At 36.5% G+C, this 22,905-nt stretch overlaps 1 protein-coding gene across 2 annotated transcripts in view; it reads left to right on the top strand.

The window, feature by feature from the left end:
* NEXN (nexilin F-actin binding protein) overlaps nucleotides 1-22,905 on the top strand; it is a 55,784-nt gene that overhangs the window by 11,280 nt on the left and 21,599 nt on the right. For both annotated transcript variants that reach the window (XM_014788304.2, XM_087448595.1), the window contains exons 3-8: nucleotides 12,303-12,381; nucleotides 14,768-14,843; nucleotides 14,929-15,077; nucleotides 20,177-20,218; nucleotides 21,380-21,574; nucleotides 21,675-21,851. In XM_014788304.2, coding sequence (XP_014643790.1) covers nucleotides 12,355-12,381; nucleotides 14,768-14,843; nucleotides 14,929-15,077; nucleotides 20,177-20,218; nucleotides 21,380-21,574; nucleotides 21,675-21,851 — 666 coding nt within the window. In that variant the 5' untranslated portion in view covers nucleotides 12,303-12,354. The remainder of the gene's footprint in view (nucleotides 1-12,302; nucleotides 12,382-14,767; nucleotides 14,844-14,928; nucleotides 15,078-20,176; nucleotides 20,219-21,379; nucleotides 21,575-21,674; nucleotides 21,852-22,905) is intronic.

Raw genomic sequence — 22,905 nt, 5'->3', positions numbered from 1 at the left:
GAAAAAAAGGAGGAGGATTGGCAATAGATGTTAGCTCAGAGCTGGTCTTCCTCAGCAAAAAGAGGAGGATTAGCACGGATGTTAGCTCAGGGCTGATATTCCTCACAAAAAAAGAAAAAGAAATAGTGGACTTAAATGAAAAACTGGACGAGATGGACCTAGTAGACATATACAGAGCACTCCATCCAAAAACAGCTGACTACACATTCTTCTCAAGCGTGCATGGAACATTCTCAAGGATAGACCATATGTTGGGAAATAAAGCAAGCCTCAATAAATTTAAGAAGATTGAAATCATAACAAGCATCTTTTCAGACCATAATGCTATGAAACTGGAAATCAACCACGGAAAAAAACTGGGAAAGTGACAAAAATGTGGAGATTAAATAACATGCGACTGAACAACCAATGGATCACTGATAAAATTAAAGGAGAAATCAAAAACTATCTGGAAACAAGTGAAAATGAAAATATGCCATACCAAACCATATGGGATGCAGCAAAAGTGGTCCTGAGAGGGAAACTCATAGCGATACAAGCCCACCTTAACAAACAAGAAAAAGCCCAAATAAGCAACCTTAAATTACACCTAACAGAACTAGAAAAAGAAGAACAAACAAAGCCCAAAGTCAGCAGAAGGAGAGAAATAATAAAAATCAGAGCAGAAATAAGTGAAATTGAGACCAAAAAAACAGTAGAAAGGATTAATGAAACAAAGAGTTCTTTCTTTGAGAAGATAAACAAAATTGACAAACCTTTAGCCAGACTTACTAAGAAAAAAAGAGAAAAGGCTCAAGTAAATAAAACTAGAAATGAAAGAGGAGAAATTAAAATGGATCCCACAGAAATACAGAGGATTATAAGAGAATACTATGAGAAATTATATGCCAACAAATTGGACAATCTAGAAGAAATGGATAAATTCTTAGACTCATACACCCTCCCAAAACTGAACCAAGAAGAAATGGAGAATCTGAATAGACCAATCACAAGTAAAGAGATTGAAATAGTAATCAAAAACCTCCCAAAAAATAAAAGTCCAGGACCAGATGGCTTCTCTGGTGAATTTTACCAAACACTCAAAGAAGATTTAATACCCATCCTTCTCAAACTATTCCAAAAAATAGAGGAAGATGGAACACTTCCTAAATCATTCTATGAAGCCAACATCACCCTGATACCAAAGCCAGACAAAGACAATACAAAGAAGGAAAATTACAGACCAATATCGCTGATGAACATAGATGCAAAAATCCTCAACAAAATATTGGCAAACCGAATACAGCAATACATTAAAAAGATCATACACCATGATCAAGTGGGATTTATACCAGGGACACAGGGATGGTTCAACATCCCCAAATCAATCAACGTGATACACCACATCAACAAAACAAAGAATAAAAACCACATGGTCATCTCAGTAGACGCAGAGAAGGCATTTGACAAGATACAACATCCATTTATGATAAAAACTCTCAACAAAATGGGTATAGAAGGAAAGTACCTCAACATAATAAAGGCTATTTATGACAAACCCACAGCCAACATCATACTCAATGGGGAAAGACTGAAAGCCACTCCTCTGAGAACAGGAATGAGGCAGGGCTGCCCACTTTCACCACTCCTGTTCAACATAGTACTGGAGGTTTTGGCCAGAGCAATTAGTCAAGAAAAAAGAATAAAAGGAATCCAAATAGGCAACGAAGAAGTGAAACTCTCACTATTTGCAGATGATATGATTTTATATATAGAAAACCCTAAAGAATCCGTTGGAAAACTATTAGAAATAATAAACAACTACAGCAAAGTTGCAGGGTACAAAATCAGTCTACAAAAATCAGTTGCATTTCTGTATGCTAATAACGAACTAACAGACACAGAGCTCAAAAAGATAATACCATTTACAATTACATCAAAAAGAATAAAATATCTAGGAATAAATCTTACCAAGGAGGTGAAAGACTTATACAATAAAAACTACAAGACATTATTGAAAGAAATCTTGGATGATGACATAAAGAAATGGAAAGACATCCCATGCACATGGATTGGAAGAATAAACATAGTTAAAATGTCTATATTACCTAAAGCAATCTACAGAATCCCAATGACATTCTTCACGGAAATAGAAAAAAGAGTACTAAAATTCATATGGGGCAACAAAAGACCCCGAATAGCTAAAGCAATCCTAAGAAAAAAGAAAAATCTGGAGGCATCACAATCCCTGACTTCAAAACATACTACAAAGCAATAGTAATCAAAACAGCATGGTACTGGTACAAAAACAGACAGACAGATCAATAGAATGGAATTGAAAGCCCAGAAATAAAACCACACATATACGGACAGCTAATTTTCGACAAAAGAACTAAGAACATACAAGGGAGAAAGGAAAGTCTCTTCAATAAATGGTGTTGGGAAAACTGGACAGCCACATGCAAAAGAATGAAAGTGGACCATCTGCTATTGCCGTTCACAAAAATTAACTCAAAATGGATCAAAGACCTGAAGGTGAGACCTGAAACTATAAAACTTATAGAAGAAAATATAGGCAACACACTATTTGACATTGGTCATAAAGGAATCTTTTCAGATGACATGCCTACCCAGTCTAGGGAAACTAAAGAAAAAATAAACAAGTGGGACTTTATCAGATTAAAGAGCTTCTACAAGACAAACGAAACCAGAATCAAGATGAACAGACAACCCACTAGCTAGGAGAAAATATTTTCAAAACATATATCTGACAAGGGGTTGATCTCCATAATATATAAAGAACTCACACAACTGAACAACAAAAAAAAACCCAATCAAAAAATGGGCAGAGGAAATGAACAGACACTTCTCCAAAGAAGATATACAGATGGCCAATAGGCACATGAAAAGATGTTCAACATCACTAATCATCAGGGAAATGCAAATCAAAACAACACTAAGATATCACCTCACGCCCGTTAGAATGGCTATAATCACCAAGACAAAAAACAACAAATGTAGGAGAAGATGTGGAGAAACAGGAACCCTCAGACACAGCTGGTGGGAATGCAAACTGGTGTGGCCTCTATGGAAAACGGTATGGAGATTCCTCAAAGAATTAAAAACAGAGGTCCCCTATGATCCAGCTATCCCACTACTGGGAATCTATCCAACGAACCTGAAATCAACAATCCAAAGAGGCTTATGCACCCCTATGTTCATTGCAGCATTATTCACTATAGCCAAGAAGTGGAAGCAACCTAAGTGTCCCTCGACTGACGATTGGATCAAGAAGATGTGGTATATATATATACAATGGAATACTACTCAGCTGTAAAAAAAGACAAAATCGTCCCATTTCCAACAACATGAATGGACCTGGAGGGTATCATGTTAAGGGAAGTAAGCCAGAAAGAGAAAGACAAACACTGTATGATCTCACTCATATGTGGAATATAAACCAACACATGGACAGAGAAAACTATATTGTGGTTACCAGGGGCAATGGGGGTGGGGGGTGGGCACAAGGGGTGAAGGGAGACATATATATGGTGATGGGCAAACAAAAATGTACAACCCAAAATTTCACAATGTTATAAACTATTAAAACATTAATAGGGCCGGCCCCGTGGCTTAGCGGTTAAGTGCGTGTGCTCCACTGCTGGCGGCCCGGGGTTCGGATTCCAGGCGTGCACCGACGCACCGCTTCTCTGGCCATCCTGAGGCCGCGTCCCACATACAGCAACTAGAAGGCTGTGCAACTATGACGTACAACTATCTACTGGGGCTTTGGGGGAAAATAAATAAATAAATAAATAAATAAAATGTTAAAAAAAAATTCAATAAAAATAAAAAAACAGCAAATTCCGCATGAGTTTATAGACTAGTAGGTGAAATGTTGACTAATAATATATGTAAAAAGCCTGAAAGTGGGAGGAGATGATAAAACGAGTCAAAGACTGAATGATATTTGGAATTTGAGAATATGTTTCCAAAAGATTAATTTAAAAATCATCTGTAAATGTCCAACAGCAGAGTTTAAAATATAGTATAAAGAGTTTATTAAGGGAATAAAAGTTGAGTCAAAGGAATGGGATCTTTTAGACTTCATAGTTTTGATGATTACTACATGGATATTAAAAATCTTTCCATGATGGCTTTTGGGGTTTATTTTAAACTGTAATTTATTATTTAACAAGCAATGAGCTAGGCACCTCAGAGGAACTAATCCTCTGTAATCTGGGAAAGGAGCAAAAAGTTAACCAGCTGTACAGATGAAAGTCTGGGTGGAAGTAAGAGAAGTGCAAAATGTGCACTGAGAATGGAAGTCATTGATCTTAGGCGTCTAACTGGAAGCTTAGGGTATGGTGCAGGCTGCCTTTTGGTTGACGTTAGAATCGTACCTGTGTCTGCAGATAGCAAAGCAGATTGGACCACTAAAAATCCTATTCCAAGGCTTTTGTTGAGAGTTTTGGTTAACATACTGTTAACGACATGAGAATAGGGAGAGTGTCTATTCAGTGCTGTATTTCTCAGTGCCTAGCAGAGTGCCTGGCACACAGTAGATGCTTAATAAATATTTATGTATGTAATGGTATATTCTATTTATATCATATTCCTGCATAATGATAATCATAATGATAGTCATACATTATATCCAGATAATCTTTAACTGTTTATAAAGTGCTTTGCCTTGAAGTTGGCAGGATTTACTTATTCCGTAAACAGTTATTATGTATGTCTTCTATATGCCAGGCACCTGCTAAGTGCTATTGATACAATTATGTCTTCTATATGCCAGGCACCTGCTAAGTGCTATGGATACAATAGTGTATAGAATACAGTCTCTACTCTCAAAGAGTTCACATTCTGACAGAGGAGGTGGTCAAGAAAGTGGTTCATTACCATACACTGTGGTAAATGCTACAATTGGGGTAAACATGGGGATGCTATGGCAACACACAGGCGAAGCACTTAACCCAGTCTCTCCAGGTTTCCTGGAGAAAAGAGAGAATTTATCTAAGAACCAAAGGATGAGTAGAAGTTAGCTAAGAGAATGAGGGAATGGGTAGAACATTAAGCTGAGGGAGCCAGCTGTGCAAAGGCTTGCGGTGTGCCAGTATGTCAGCATGGGTGATGGAGTGGGAGGGTGGTGTGGAGAGAGATGAGGCTAAAGATGTAATTTAAACTACCAAAGTGTATTCAATCACTGAAGAAAAAGTGTAACGTGAGAAGAAAAGGGCAAAGACTGAAATGTGGGGACAAACAGCTAACAAATGGAGAGAGGCAAAGAAGCCCTCAGAGGGGACAGAGAAGGAATGGTCAGAGACATGAAAGAACGGAGAGAATGGTGTCATGGAGCCGAGCGAGGAGGATTTGAAGAATGAAGGAGTGGGGCCAGCCCGGTGGTATAGTGGTTAAGTTCGCATGCTCGGCTTCAGCAGCCCAGGGTTCGCGGATTTGGATTCCGGGTGCGGACCTACACACCACTCATCAAGCCATGCTGTGGCAACATCCGACATACAAAATAGAGGAAGATTGGCACAGATGTTAGCTCAGGGACAATCTCCCTCACCAAAAGAAAAAAAAAAAATGAAGGCCTGACCAAGAGTGTCAGGTGTAGCAGTGTGAAGTTCAGAAGGAGGGAACTGTCTGTTTTATTTGGCAAGATAATGACAAAAGCATTATTATGCTTATTTTACATGTAAAACTGAAGTTCACAGAAGTTAACTGGTTTGTCTAAGACCATACATCTAATAAACGACCTAAACAGAAACTCTAGTCCAAGTTTTCTGGCTTTAATTCCAGTGCGTCTTCCACCATCACTGTCTTCTTAATGTGTTTGAAAAATCAACAACTAACTGAGAAATTATCATTAGGATATATTTGTAATTCTGAATATTTTGCTACAAAGGTCTTTAAGCAACAAAAGTTTTAGTAGAATATTTTGGAAGATTTCAGATTATATTTGTATTAATCTTTTATCAAATTTAAAAATACATGGGGGCCGGCCCCGTGGCTTAGTGATTAAGTGTGCAAGCTCCGCTACTGGTGGCCTGGGTTCAGATCCTGGGCGCGCACCAACGCACCGCTTCTCCGGCCATGCTGAGGCCGCAGCCCACATACAGCAACTAGAAGGATGTGCAACTGTGACATACAACTATCTACTGGGGCTTTGGGGATAAAAAAAGGAGGAGGATTGGCAATAGATGTTAGCTCAGAGCCGGTCTTCCTCAGCAAAAAGAGGAGGATTAGCACGGATATCAGCTCAGGGCTGATCTTCCTCACACACACACATGCCAAAAAAAAGTGAATTGGGTTACTTGAGGAGTACACTGGTAAGTAATGTTCTGTTAGATAAGAAATTCAGAAGCCTTCTGTACTCTTGGCAATTTAGCAGAATGATGATATATATCAGTATGTTCCTTAATCAAGAGAATGACATACATGTGAATATTGTTGCTTGATTCTTCACTATTGTTAATTCCAACAATAGGAGTGCTACTTGCATGTCGCTGACTTGGGCACGTTAAAAATCAGAGACTGGGGCCAGCCCGGTGGCATAGTGGTTAAGTTCACGTTCTCTGCTTCGGCGGCCCGGGGCTCACAGGTTCGGATCCTGGGCCCTTGCAGACATATGCGCCACTTATCAACCCATGCTGTGGCAGGCGTCCCACATATAAAGTAGCGGAAGATGGGCACGGATGTTAGCCCAGGGCCAATGTTTCTTAGCAAAAAGAGGAGAATTGGCAACAGATGTTAGCTCAGGGCTAATCTTCCTCACCAAAAAAATAAAAAAATAAAAGTAAAATAAATAAATAAAAAAGTAAAAATCAGAGACTAAAACAGTCCCTGATTTTATCACACATGAATCAGTTCACTAAATGAATTCTAAACCACAACCAGCTGAGATAGCTGCATTTCATTCAGTACCTGAGAATCATTTATTAACCTGTGTGTTCTGCTTAACTCCAAGTAATTCTAAGAATAACTTCTAGCATGTCATCAATTTAAAAGGAAATAAACTTACTTAAATAAAAACTCTGTGCTGCTCACATAGTCAAAATATCTGTTTCTCAGCTACCCAGCACTGTGTTCTCCTGCCAGTTGCCAGCTAAAGATTACAAATTCACTAAACGTAGAGACTACTAGCAATCATGCCTTTTTGGCTTCCAGCATATTTCTACTGCTCAGAATTGTGGTTCTGAAATAATTGGATTAAAGGTTCTGTTGATTACACTAGTAGGTAAAACCTTATGAGCTGGTTGGTATTCCCCTCTCCCACACACACCCGTTGTACCGTTTTCTTGGCATCAGCATAATACGACGGGTAAGAATGCAGACTCTGGAGTCAGACTGCCTGTTTTTATCCTCTATCCACCACTCATTAGTTATGTGGTCTTGGGCAAGTAATACTTGCCTCAGTTTTAAGTTTCAGTTTTCCCATCTGTAACAATTTCTAGAAGACTTCAAATCCTATTAGATAACCTCTAAGACATTATTCTCCTATTAATATTTTAAGAAATTTTAAATTACTGGGCTTGGAAATTTTTTTGAGAGAGGGTTTGATAATAGTATTTACCTTAAAGGGTTATTGTGGGGAGTAAATGAAATAATGCTTGTCAACCACCTGGCACATTACCTGGGACACAGTAAAGGCTCAATAAGTGTTAGCTGGGATTATTATCATCATTAATTTTATTCACATTGTGATCAAAGGATGTATTAGTGAGACAGTGGATTTAGATAAGACAATACAATTAATGACTGTGGAACAGAGTTCTTTCCTGCCAAGTTAATAAACCAAACGTAGTCAAATTCATACCTTTAACTTTGGTTTAGCACAGAAAGACAATTGAGTTAGCAATTGAAATACACTGTTGTTTCTACCAGGCAGAGTCACACTTTTTAAAAATTATCTATAAAAGAATCCTATAAATATTTATCTGCTTGATTTTGATTTTCTTTTTCTCCAACATAAAACTATTTAAGAGATATGAGTCCTATTGGTTTTTAATCTACACCTTAAAAAACAATTCCAGGGGCTGGCCTGGTGGTGGAGTGGTTAAGTTTGTGTGCTCTGCTTCAGCGGCCCAGGGTTTGCCAGTTTGGATCCCGGGTGCAGACCGACGCACCACTTGTCAAGCCATGCTCTGGTGGCGTCCCATGTAAAGTAGAGGAAGATGGGCATGAATGTTAGCCCAGGGCCAGTCTTCCTCAGCAAAAAGAGGAGGATTGGCAATGGATGTTAGCTCAGTGTAGCGTCCTCACAAAAAACAAAAAAACAAAGAAACAACTCCATAAAACAAAAAGCTAATAAACTTATTTTGCTACAACCTTTTTATCCTCAAAATGCAGAACGGAGAAAACTGTCAACAGAGGATCACTTGCTTATATTTTAACCAAAAAAGTTAAGGTTAGTACTATTCAAATTTTCACAAACTTGCAAAATGAGACCTCAGAATACTGAAACAACATTTAAAAAACTATTTTAAGTGGTTTTACTCATACCAAATTCAAAAAATCAATATTATTTTATTCTGAATCTATAAATAAGTCAAGATATAACTTGAATATTTTTAAAAAATTAGATGAAGAGGGCTAGCTAATTCATTTATTCTCCAGGACTACTCTTGACAGGCTAATTCACTGTCACCAAACCATACAATTTTCTTTCATTTCACCAGGAAAAAAAGGCTTCTTGAAGTTCTCTCTGGCTAATTAATTCAGCTAAAATTATCAATCCCTGTAATCCCATGTGACATTGTATGTGAGATTGCTCAAATTTTCCTCATACTCTTTGGCATTACTCTTTTAAGTTACACAAATAGTATGTTAATATATGCTCACTGGCAGGGAAATGTAATTTTTTACTGAAGAGAGTAAATTATAGTGATGGAGACCATGAGTAATGAAACTGATCAAAATTATTGACACCTACTAATGTTAGGTATTATTCTAGAGTTTTTCACATGTGTTATCTCATCTAATCCTACCTAGGAAGCACGGATGTTAGCCCAGGGCCAATCTTCCTCAACAAAAAGAGGAGGATTGGCAACAGATGTTAGCTCAGGGCTAATCTTGCTCATCAAAAAAAAAAAAAAGACACTGCTAAGAAAATGAAAAGACAAGTCAAAGACTGGGAGAAAATCTTTGTAAATCATACATCTGATATAGGTCTTGTATCCAGAATATATAAAGTATTCTCAAAACTTAATAATGGGAAAATAAATAACCCAGTAATAAAATGAGCAAAAGATTTTCAGATACTTCCACCAAAGAATATTTACAGATAGAAAAGAAACGTGAGGGCTGGCCCCGTGGCTTAGCGGTTAAGTGTGCGCGCTCTGCTGCTGGCGGCCCGGGTTCGGATCCCGGGTGCGCACCGACACACCTCTTCTCCGGCCATGCTGAGGCCACGTCCCACATACAGCAACTAGAAGGATGTGCAACTATGACATACAACTATCTACTGGGGCTTTGGGGGAAAAAATAAATAAATAAATAAAATTATTAAAAAAAAGAAAAGAAATGTGAGATGTTTAATATCATTAGTTATTATGGAAATGTCAATTAAAACCATAATGTGACGTCGCTACACACCTTTAGAATGTCTAAAACGAAGAAGACCATACCAAGTGTTGGTGAGTATATGGAGGAAGTGTATCTCTCATACACTATTGGTGGGAAGATAAAATGGTACAACCACTTAGAAAACAGTTTGCTATGGGGCTGGCCCGGTGGCATAGTGGTTAAGTTCATGCACTCTGCTTCAGTGGCTTGGGGTTTGTGGATTCGGATCCCAGGCACAGACCTACACACTGCTCATCAAGCCATGCTGTGGTGGCGTCCCATATACAAAATAGAGGAAGATTGGCACAGATGTTAGCTCAGGGGCAATCTTCCTCAACAACAACAACAAAATAGAAAACAGTTTGGCAGTTTCTTAAAAAGTTAAACATACAGAGCCAGCCCTGATAGCCTAGTGGTTAAAGTTTGACACGCTCTGCTTTGGCGGCCGGGGTTTGGTTCCTGGGCGTGGAACACACCACTCATCTGTCAGTTGCCATGCTGTGGCGGCAGCTCACATAGAAGAACTAGAAGGGCCGGCCCCGTGGCTTAGCGGTTAAGTGCGCGCGCTCCGCTGCTGGCGGCCCGGGTTCGGATCCCGGGCGCGCACCGACGCACCGCTTCTCCCGCCATGCTGAGGCCGGGTCCCACATACAGCAACTAGAAGGATGTGCAGCTGTGACATACAACTATCTACTGGGGCTTTGGGGGGAAAATAAATAAATAAATAAAAATAAAAAAAAGAAGAACTAGAAGGACTACAACTAGAATATACAACTGCGTACTGGGGCTTTTGGGAGGGAAAAAAAAAAGAGAGAGGAAGATGGGCAGCAGATGTTAGCTCAGGGCGAATCTTTCTCGTAAAAAGAAAAAAAGTTAAACATACATCTACTATAAGACCCATTATACTTTATTTACCCCACAGAAATAAAAAAGAATATGTCCACACAAAGACTTGTACATGAGTATTCATAGCAGCTTTATTTGTAATAGTCAGTAACTGGAAACAACACAAATGTCCATCAATAGATGAATGGTTAACCAATTGTGGTATATTCATACAATGGAATAATATTCAGTAATAAAAAGGGATCAACCATTGATATATGCAACAACATGGATGAATCTCAAAATAATGATGCTGGGTGAAAGAGGCCAGACAATAGAGTACATACTATATGATTCCATATAGAGAAAATTTAAACTAATCTACAGTGACAGAAAGCATATCTGCCAGGGGATCGGGGTGGGAGAGGCAAGAAGAGGAGGGAGGTAAAGCGTCTGAGAAAACTGTTGGGGGTAATGTATATATTCATTATCTTGATTGTGGTAATGGTGTCATGAGTACATACATATGTCAGAACTTATCAAATTGTACACTTTTTAAAGGTGTAGTTTATCGTACGTCAATTATACCTTAGTAAAGTTGTTCAAATTTTTTAAAGCCATAGATAAATTAAAATTCTAAAAATTATTCAATTAATCCAGAAGTAGGAAAGAAAAGAGTAATAGAGGAACAAAAAAAGAGGGGGCAAACAGGCAACAAATAGTAAAAATGGTAGGCATAAGTCCATTCATATAAATAATTACATTAAATTGTTACCCCCTGAAATTAAAAGACAGATATTATCAGAACTGATTGTTTAAAAAGCCAGCACCAATTATATGCTCTGTCCAAGAGATGTACTTTACATATAAAGACATAGAGACGTTGAAAATAAATGGCTAGAAATTATATACCATGCAAACTAAAGAAAGTTGGTGTGGCTATTTTAATATCAGATGAGTTTAAGACAATGAAGTAAGACGAGGGAAATTTCATACTGATGAAAGGGTCAATTCAAAAAGAAGATATTACAATCATTATGTATATGCACTTAAAAGAGCTTGAAATTACGTGAAACAAAAATGACAAAATTAAAAGAAGAAATAGATAATTCCACATAGTTGAAGACTGATAGAAGAACTAGGACCTCCCCCCCCAAATTAAGTAAAGACATAGGAGATCTAAATAACAGGATAAGCCACCTTGACCTCGTTGATATTTGTAGAATAATACACTCGATAACTGCAGAATACACATTCTTTGCAAGTGCACTTGATATGTTCACCAAACTATTCTGGGCCATAAACTTACAGGGATCTTTTACCACCATGAGCCTTGTACCTTCTATACCCTGTATCTGGAAAAAGGAGCTAACAGTTATCACAATTTATTACTTGCCTGGATTATGTCAGTATTTTTTGAGGGGCAATTAACATGCTGTTTCTGTTTACAAGGATATGTAGCACGGGGGCTGGCCCACTGGCATAGTGGTTAAGTTTGTGCCCTCAACTTCAGCTGCCTGGGGTTCACAGGTTCAGATCCCAGGTGTGGACCTATGCACTGCTTATCAAGCCATGCTGTGGCAGACGTCTCACATATAAAAAAAGTAGAGGAAGGGGCTGGCCTGGCAGCGCAGTAGTTAAGTGCACGCACTCCGCTTCGGTGGCCCAGGGTTTGCAGGTTCAGATCCCGCGCGTGCACCGACACACCGCTTGTCAAGCCATGCTGTGGCAGCGTCCCATATAAAGTAGAAGAAGATGGGCATGGGTGTTAGCCCAGGGCCAATCTTCCTCAGCAAAAAGAGGAGGATTGGCAACAGATGTTAGCTCAGGGCTAATCTTCCTCAAAAAAAAAAAAAAAGAATACATAGCATATTAAAAAATTAAGTCATTAAAAATTCTTATTCAAGACTAATATATTTTTTCAGGTGCAAAAATATACAGAGCTTCATAATCACCCCAAGACCACATAGAGCAAACATGAATGATATTTCCCAAAAAGCTGAGGTAAGTCTCAAAAGTTAAAAAAAAAGGTAGGAAACTTGGGATTGACTGTAGAACTGGTGAAAGAGCACTGGTTTGGTGGAAAGGTCATATTCAGAAGTTCATGATAACACAGTGTCAAGATGTAAAACATAAGAAGAGATAAAATTCGGGGCTGGCCTGGTGGTGTAGTCTTTAAGTTCACGCACTCTGCTTTGGCAGCCCAGGATTCGCAGGTTCGGATCCCAGGCGCAGACCTACACACTGCTCATCAGGCCATGCTGTGGTGACGTCCCACATAGAAAATAGAGGAAGAGTGGCACAGATGTTAGCTCAGGGCTAATCTTCCTCAGCAAAAAGAGGAAGATTGGCAATGGATGTTAGCTCAGGGCCAATTTTCCTCACCAAAAAAAAAAAAAGAGATAAAATTCACAGGCTAGTCTTGAGCCCAGTATTTTCATTTCATTTCATTGGATTCTAATCTAGGAAACATGAGTATTAAATTTGTGAATGATAGTGAAATGGATGTGATGGCTAGCATCTTGAATAGAAGTTTAATATCCTGATAAGTCTTAGAAGTTATTTTTTTTTTAGTATTAAAAAACAGATTTGGGGCTGGTCTGGTGGCATAATGTTTAAGTTTGTGTGCTTTGCTTCGGTGGCCTGGGGTTCGTAGGTTCGGATCCCGGGCGCAGACCTACGCACCACTTATCAAGCCATGCTGTGGCAGCGTCCCATATAAAGTAGAGGAAGATGGGCAAGGACGTTAGTCCAGGGCCAGTCTTCCTCAGCAAAAGGAGGAGGATTGGCATGGATGTTAGCTGAGAGCTGTTCCTCCTTAGAAAAAAAACCCAGAAAAACAGATTTGACGTCTACTTTTAGGAGAAAGTGCTAATTCACTCTCAGGTGAGGATCCTTCTTAGCTACTTCTTCCAGCAGCTGCAATATAACTTCTCTTGGCCTTTTTCTGGTTCTTGGCTGTAGTTACTGAGAGTTGTAGTAAGAGGAGCTCAGTTGCTGACACTCCAAAATTATAAACTTTACAAAACCTTAAATGCACAATGACACCATAAGAAGATACTAAGATAAAGGCTGGGTATGCCACAGATTAATTTAAAACGTTCCATTATTACTAGGGGAAAGAATTTGGTGTTCTGAGAGACTGAAGTTTTATTTATTGAAACTTCTTTTAGAGATCAGCTTAATTTTCAAAAAGATGAAAATAATTTGCTTTTCTGGTTTAAGAGTGGAGGAAAATCTTTACTCTAGTCTTTTACCAGATTCCTCCTTCTTTGGGAAGCTCTTTTGCCATTTGGGAATTTTCCTCTTAGAACTCATTCTACTTGGAATGCTACAGCCTTCTTACGCATTTTTAATGTTGGTTTAAAGAAGTTCTAGATGGGCAGTATAGAAGTAGTAACAACATAAATCTGTGCTTGTGCACAAAGACCCTGGTGCACTTCAGCCACAAATGAGAAGTAAAGGACTGGCCTTCAGTTTTGCTCATATTAGATATGGAAACAAGCAAGAATGTTAATATGCGAATTAGGCTTTAAACTTTGAAACCTAAACTTTTGCTTTGTTTTCAACTAATTTGCTTTGTTTTCATCTAATTTATTGAAATTAGTCTTGGTGTCTTTTAAGCAAGTGATGTAAAATCTGAATCTTTAGTAATGGAGTAGGATAATAAAATATAGGTTGTTTTAAGTTAGAATGCAGTATTCAATTTTTATATTTTACTAGCCTTCAGCTTCAGTAAAATGCATCCACAAAATGGGACTTCTTTACTATATATTAATAAAATTTTTACTCTCATATTTTCTGTAATTTCATTTTTCACACTTAGACTTTAGAAAGTATCTAATCAGATTCTGATGGTACAAAGGTTTCAAATTCATTTCTATTTTCTGTTTCAATAAGTATTTCTTATATTGCTTATTCTGATCTATCTTTACCTAATTTCCTCTTATCTTATTTTTTTTTTTAACTTTCTTCTCTTTATTTTCTTCTAACGAAGATTCTGCTTTCTTCATCTAAACCTATCCAAAAAACCTATGTGCCAAAACTTGGCAAGGGTGATGTAAAGGATAAGTTTGAAGCCATGCAGAAAGCCAGGGAAGAAAGAAATCAAAGGAGATCTAGAGAAGAAAAGCAAAGAAGAAAAGAACAATATATTAGAGAGAGAGAATGGAACAGGAGAAAGCAGGAGGTTATTTTATTTTATTTTATTCTTGTGCAAATATTCATTTTCATCTTTTTAATTTACATTTTATTATTCACATTAATCACATATCATATTAACTATAATTAAAATAATTTTCTGTGTTTATAAACTAATTTAAAACTCTGCATATAATATGATTTAGTCTAAATTTTGGACATGTTCATATTAATTCATTTAACCATCTAGATTAAAGAAATGCTTGCTTCTGATGATGAAGAGGTATCTTCTAAAGTAGAAAAGGCCTATGTCCCAAAGCTAACAGGTAAGAAACTTGAGGGGTAAATTGTAAATGAAATTGCAAAAAAGGAAACCTAGCAAAATATCAGACATGTTTCATATATTCTTAGGAACCGTTAAAGGTAAATTTGCTGAAATGGAGAAACAAAGACAAGAGGAACAAAGGAAGAGAACGGAGGAGGAACGAAAACGCAGAATTGAGCAGGATATGTTAGAAAAGAGGAAGATACAACGTGAATTAGCAAAAAGGGCTGAGCAGGTACACACAAAATATTAAGTTGGTATTTGCTTCAGAAACTAATTGTACAGAGTAAAACTAATCAGTATGTTGCCTAATTAAAATATTTTAATATAACACAAACCTATTAAATAGCAACTAACTTGAAAACAAGATTTTAAGCACAAATATTTAACATCAAACGCCTAGAGGGATAAGGGCAGAATGTGCCTATTTTAAGGTTGAATACTGAGATGCCTTGTCTTATATTCCATCTTGTCATTCTGTGCACGTTCCTTACACTGTCCACTTTCCTTATTTCTCCTGACATGTTAGAGGATTTTATAAAGATGTATGGCAATTTCACACATAGACATAAACACAAGCATTTAAAAAAATGCTGATCTTTTAATACCAAGCAGTAAATACTTTATCATCGAACACTAAGGTATAATTAGGATATCTTCCTATTCAAGAATTTGAAATAAATTAAATCATTTTATTTAATAATGGTATTATTAGCTAGCTTGTTAACTTCTTTTAAGTTGGGGACAGTAGTAGGAGAGGGGAGAAATGTGTAATAGTCATTTCCTTCATATAGCCGTTACTGATGCTCATAGCCACAGAGGACATATTAGAAGGGGAGAATATTATTAATATAATTTTATATAGTCTCTTAATGAACTTAGAATTCCCATATATTTTAGCTCAGAGCATGAAAACTAAGAGGCTGGTAAGTATTTTTAAAATACTCAAGAATCTGATCTAATTTCCAGAAAAAGTTAATCTCTCAAAATGATTAGTGATAATAATGACATAGAAACTTGAAGTTCTAATAGTCATGATTACATTTTATTAAGTAAAGAACTGATCAATTCACAAAAATGTCTTTAATATATTGATACTTGTTTACATTATAAATGGTCTATAGACATAAAGTTGAAAACATGACAGAAGACAGTTATATTGTTTATGTGCTTCAATCTGGTCTACATTGTAAGATCAAAAAAAGATGATCAGGGGCTGGCCCAGTGGCGTAGTGGTTAAGTGTGCACGCTCTGCTCTGGCGGCCCGGGGTTCAGATCCCAGGTGTACACTGACGCACCGCTAATCAAGCCATGCTGTGGCGGCGTCCCAAATAAAGTGGAGGAAGGTGGGCCCAGATGTTAGCCCAGGGCCAGTCTTCCTCAGCAAAAAGAGGAGGATTGGCAACAGATGTTAGCTCAGGGCTGATCTTCCTCACACACACAAAAATGATCAATGTATTGAGCTTAATGAATAATAATGGTATTTCTCTCTCAGAGTTATTAATAAGATTATATGAGTTAATAAATACAACGCACTTAGAACAGTACTTGGTACAAAGTAATTGGGCTATAAATACTTAATGTTTCACCTAAATGATAGTACATATAGATAAAACGTCATGAAACCATTTTAGTTTCTCCTTCTCTCATCGGTACTTTAACAAATGTCTTAACATAGTCTTCACAGTATATTGTTTCTTTAAAAAACACTTTAATTGTGAGATTGTTCTTGGCTTGTTTTTTGCCTATTCTTTAAGAACCTTAAATCTATTTGCCATGCTCCTTTCAGTTTCTACTACCTTTCTAAAAAGAAAAGTGACAAAGAAGGCAAAGCGTATGCCGTACTTGCATGTCAAAGAAATTTATTTATCCAGACTTTGCAAATAACCACTTCCAAGGCACAAATAGGCACCTGTATGGTGGCAAATGAGACATATGCCAGATGAATTCTAGAAAAGAATTGGAATTTCCTGTATTGTATTACTTTGTACCTCTTTATCTGAGGAAAGGATAGTATATATTTTACCTCTGCCACCTTCAGTCATCAAAGATCAGTATTCATTTTGCAATGAAATTTCACAAGGGAATACAATTATAATAAATGAGTGTTATAAATATAAAATATATCACTCTATGTAATTATATTAATAATATAAATTATAAATTATACAATAAGGTAATACAGTTATAACAAAATACATAATTAAAATATGTGGTGTTTGGCAGCAGATAATGGGTATGCACATGGGATTAATCTCCTTCTTTTAAGTCTTGTGTTCTTTTTCAAAAAGCACTGATTATTCAGTAGACTTTAAGACCCATTACAACCCTGGGAACTGAATATGTAGGTAGTGGTTTCTCAAAGAAAAACTGTGTGTGTTGAAGAGGTGAGTTTGAATATGATGAAGACATAGGATACTCAGAGAGACGTGGAAACAAAATATAATCATGAAAAAACACCACTTCGTTCATAACCCTAGATACTACATGGCAGGGTGCCATATAATCCTGGTTAATGAAATTTTTGGCCTATTAAATTATTTGAGAATATGTAGGTATTGCAAAATAAACTATTAATAGTAGTTTCATCTTGCAAATATAGAAAATTTAATTTTAAAATTAATTTAATTCAATTAACTACATTTTCTGCTCAAATCTAATAAAATTTAATCTGTCTTTGAATATAAGAAGTAAAGTATGACATAGGTAGTCAAGAAGATTCTTAATGTTTGTTTGAAAAATCCACTTGTACAATTCCATATTCAAGAATGCTGTAGAAGGGATTCCTGATTCAGGAGGGTAGCTGAGTGACCTCCAAGATAATTACCAGTTCTGAGATTCTAGGATCTTATGATGAATTAAAAATGGGTATACTTTATATACTGGATGTTAAAACCAAAGACCAATAAAATTTGGGGGAAAATCTTAATTTGGTATAATCTGGTTATCTTTGAGGATACTCTGATGGGTAAGGTTAACATCTTTCAATTTAGAAAAGAGAAGATATTGGTGGGGGGCGGGGATATTGACAAGAAAAGGAAGAAAAGGAAGTTGATTTGAGAAGTTTTCTTTCCATAAATCAAAAGTAATAGTTGGGAAGCAGCTCTTCAATGGTAGCTTCTGAAAGCCGACACTATAACTGAATATCTCAGTTCTCTGTGAATATACTGACACCATGGCCACTTAGACAAATTCATCTTTTTCCTTGTTTGTTGAAATCCAATGGAAAAAAAATTCTATCTTTTTGTTGTTTCGGTAATAGTTTAAAATGAGCAAAGAAGAAAGCATACACACACACACAAAACCAAACAAAGAAAAACCCCCTCCAAATATAGTTTATTATCTTACCATAAGCTAATAAAAATCTGAGAAAGTTGTACCAGCAAGAAAAAGAAATTTGGGGTTAAGAAATTTAGAATTTCTCGGGGCCGGCCCCGTGGTGCAAGCGGTTAGGTGCCCGTGCTCCGCTGCGGTGGCCCGGGGTTCACCAGTTTGGATCCCAGCAGCGGGCGGGCACCGAGGCACCGCTAATCAAGCCATGCTGTGGTGCGTCCCATATAAAGTGGAGGAAGATGGGCATGGATGTTAGCCCAGGGCCAGTCTTCCTCAGCAAAAAAAGAGGAGCATTGGCAGATGTTAGCACAGGGCTGATCTTCCTCACAAAAAAAAAAAAAAAGAAAGAAATTTACAATTTCTCTTCCCTATATGCTCAATGTCTGGCCTCTCACCCTATCTCCTAGAACCTTTTACTGAGACATTAATGTGATTTGTAGAGGAATTGTTAGCATTCTTTTGAAGGGAAATAATTTTGTAATTATTTTATTATAGATCCACTAAAATTTTTCTTAGTATAATACATCATTCAATAAAACCTTCACCATTTACACAGCAAATCAGTGTAATAATTCTGTAACAAAGCAAATTATTCTGAACAAAACTACTAAAAATAAACTATTAAAATTTTAAGTAGATTATTTTTAATAAATGATTTGTTCAGAATAATTTATTTTTCAAGAAATTTGGTATCTTAATAAAATATATTATTTCTTCCTTGACATAGAATATAGAAAAGTGGGATGATGAGAGAACAGGGACTTAGCCAGCCTAGTTCCTAGTATAAGCCAAGGTACAATGGAATTTCCTTGGACTGTGTGAGGAACAAACTACTTCCAGACTCTTTCATTGGTGTTAAAAATCAAATTAAAGGGCCGGCCCTGGGCCGACCCCGTGGCTTAGCGGTTAAGTGCGCGCGCTCCGCTGCTGGCGGCTCGGGTTCGGATCCCGGGCGCACACCGACGCACCGCTTCTCCCGCCATGCTGAGGCCGCGTCCCACATACAGCAACTAGAAGGATGTGCAACTATGACATACAACTACCTACTGGGGCTTTAGGGGGAAAAAAAAAAAAAGGAGGAGGATTGGCAATAGATGTTAACTCAGAGCCGGTCTTCCTCAGCAAAAAGAGGAGGATTAGCATGGATGTTAGCTCAGGGCTGATCTTCCTCACACACACACACAAAAAATCAAATTAAAACAATAAACAATCTGAATTTTTACTTTCTAACTTTTCCCATTCTCCTATTGCTTATGTTTCCTCTTCCTGAGATCTCAAACGTCGCATTGTTTAAATCACCTATCTTCTCTCATTTCTCAGTTTGTTACGTACATTAATTAGCCTGCCCCTCAAGGTAACATAATGATATTTCTTATGAGTAATGGCCAAAAGTTCCCTCCTTCCGAATGAGGGCCTTTCCTACCTAGAGCTGGTCAAAATATAGAGTAAACAATTATGACTACCAGAATTATCTTCCCTTCTAAACTAGCCATGTGAAAGCCTACACTTTATTATTGTGTCAGTTATATTTTTGCCATGTGTTTATATTGTAAAATATAGTCGTGACGATTATTTGATTACTAATGACAGGTTTTCCTTTTGCTGGGGCAGAGACAGAGAATGATGAAATGTTTCTGTATCTCAGTTTAAATTACTAATTTAATTAATAATTGCTGCTTTTGTAAGCTTACAGCCAGGTCATAAGAGTTTGGTCCATTATTCAAATTCCAGAATTACAAAGGTAGGCTTTATTTTAATTTTTTCTTAATATATTGTTCCCCAGATATTGATGTTTATATCAAAATGCAAAAACTATTATAAGGTTTAATCTCCATTTAAAAGGACATAATTGGCTAATTTGGAGCAATATAAAAATATTTCAAAAATTATAAATTTGAAAATTTACCATAAGTCACAACTAAATTACTTTTCAGTTGTATGTTTAAAAGCAAAAAGCAGAAATCCGATGTAATGTAATGATATTAAATTCTCATTCAATAGATTGAGGACATAAACAATACGGGAACTGAATCAGCACCAGAGGTAAATGGACATTTCCTTTAATGAAACATTCACCTAAAATTATCTGATTCACAAATAATCTTTTAATTAAAAAAATGAGAAAAGTTTTTATTCTTTTTATTATAAATATAGCAACAACAAAAAGGATGAAAATATTTTGCAAAGCAAGATCATACTTTTGCTCTTTCAAACACTATAGCTTAGTGTTTTTAAAGAAAAGTATGTTTTAGCTTTCATGGTTAGAGACACAAATCTCAGTTTCAGATACTCTGCCAAGACTATATAGTTCTTGAACTGTTACTAATAGTTGAGATTGTTGAAAGCTAACGTTTTAAAAGGGCAGTTTTCTTTTCATCATTTGTCTTCTTTCCTCAGAGTTCCTGATGCTTCGTTTCAGTTATTGCACACTATTAGAGAGTGCAGTATCTGTTACCATGAAGGAATGTTCAACAACCACAAAAATTTTAGTTTTCTCTTTTTAACTAACAGAGAAAGTTAAAAATCAATCAATTTGATGGTGTGCCTAAAATTACAGCCACATAAATTGGAAGCAATTTTATATTAGGGACATGTGTTACATATTATAACTTCTCTTTATTTTTGAAAAACATTCAGAGGCAACAATGGATTATGTAATAGAACTAATTAAAAATAAAAACAACCAATTTACGAATATTTTAATAGGCTCAAATGCCAAAGAGTTTTGTCTATAATATGTTTTATAAATCACTTGGAAATACTGTTTTTTTCCCCTCACTAAATATTAATCGTATTAAGTATTTAAAAACTTGCATGGAGAGAAAAATCAAAACTGAATCCATCCACCATCAAATTGATTTAGAGTACACTCACATGCACATCACGTTTTGTGGGATTAGTGCACGGATAGCTAAATTCAGATAATGTAATGCAGTTTTGTCCGAACAGCTGTACTAACACCATCTTCTAGGAAAGAAGATGCTCCTTGAACCTCGTCAGCAATGGATTTCAATAAGATTAACTCATAATGTACAGTGAATTCAGAAAAAGTTATTTAATAGAAATCTGTAAAAAAATATAAATTTTTGTTCTTCATAACATTGATGGCAATGTAATGAAATTCACCAATGATGAAGGTAAAATCCTGTGAAACCTAAATTTTGATTAGGAAGAAATATGCTAATTATCTGTTTTATAAATTAGGAAGGAGATGATTCACTACTGGTAACAGTGGTACCTAGTAAATCACACAAAACATCTGGAAGAATAAAGAATTTTGAGGATCTAGAAAAAGAACGAGAAGAAAAAGAAAGGGTCAGGTATGAAGAGGATAAAAGAATAAGATATGAAGAACAACGACGATCTCTTAAGGAAGCAAAATGTCTTTCATTGGTCATGGTAATTTTTTTTTTTTCTTTTAAGGAGCAAATCGAAGCAAAGTTGGTTAGCAGCATTTCCCTTTATGATTAACAGACAGGTTTTCATAATGTTTTCTTAGGATGATGAACTGGAAAGTGAGGCTAAAAAAGAATCACTTTCTCCTGGAAAATTGAAACTAACTTTTGAAGAATTAGAAAGACAAAGACAGGAAAACCGGAGGAAGCAAGCTGAAGAGGAAGCAAGACAACGGTTAGAAGAAGAGAAGCGCGCTTTTGAAGAAGCAAGGCGGCAAATGGTAAAACCAACATATATAACATTTATATATATAATGATATTATACATAATATATAATGATATAATTTATAATACAATAAATATATTATATAATGATATAATGTATAATATAATTTATATAATATAATATAATAATATATAAATGTTATATGTAAAACATTTAATATTAGGTAAGGTAGCTGGCCTTAGATAAGGTTCATTCCTATAAATTCAAGGAGCTTTTCTGTATAAAAGGGTCTGATTTTGAAACTGTATACATATTCTATGTATAAAGTGCATCTATATTATTTTCTAGTTTCCATTAGACATTTTATCTAATATGCTTTAAATTTTTATTTTTATAAATAGTTGTAAATACTTGGTTTCTCTTCATCTGTTAGTTTAGACTGCAGTGTGTTTAATGGCAGGATACAGCACACTTTCAAAGTCTAATCATAACTGTACATTTCGTTTCTTTTTTTTTTTTGTGAGGAAGATCAGCCCTGAGCTAACATCCGTGCTAATCTTCCTCTTTTTGCTGAGGAAGATCGGCTCTGAGCTAACATCTATTGCCAATCCTCCTCCTTTCCCCCCGCCGCCCCCAAAGCCCCAGTAGATAGTTGTATGTCATAGTTGCACATCCTTCTAGTTGCTGTATGTGGGATGTGGCCTCAGCACGGCCAGAGAAGCGGTGCGTCGGTGCGCGCCCGAGATCCGAACCCGGGCCGCCAGTAGTGGAGCGTGGGCACTTAAGCACTAAGCCACAGGGCCGGCCCCTATACACTGTTTCATTCAGTCCAGTTTTTCAAATGTTTGAACATATCAAAATAAGTTTACTATAGAATATGCAGTTTGCCATACAAAGTATGTATGTACGTATGTGTGTGTGTATATATATATATATAGCATAGTGGTTAAGAGCATGGATTTTGGAGCCAGACTGCCTGGATTCAGATATCTACAATTTATTAAGTGTGTAACCATGAACAAGTTATTTAATCTGTGTCTTAGTTTCCTCATTTGTAAATGGTGAAAATAATTGTGCCTACTGCTTAAATTGTTAAATGAGTTAATAC

This window comes from Ceratotherium simum, chromosome 2 (genome assembly GCF_057802395.1).
Source record: "Ceratotherium simum simum isolate JZ-2026a chromosome 2, ASM5780239v1, whole genome shotgun sequence".
Classification (NCBI taxonomy): Eukaryota; Metazoa; Chordata; class Mammalia; order Perissodactyla; family Rhinocerotidae; genus Ceratotherium; species Ceratotherium simum.
This window is presented reverse-complemented; position numbering and strand designations above follow the sequence as displayed.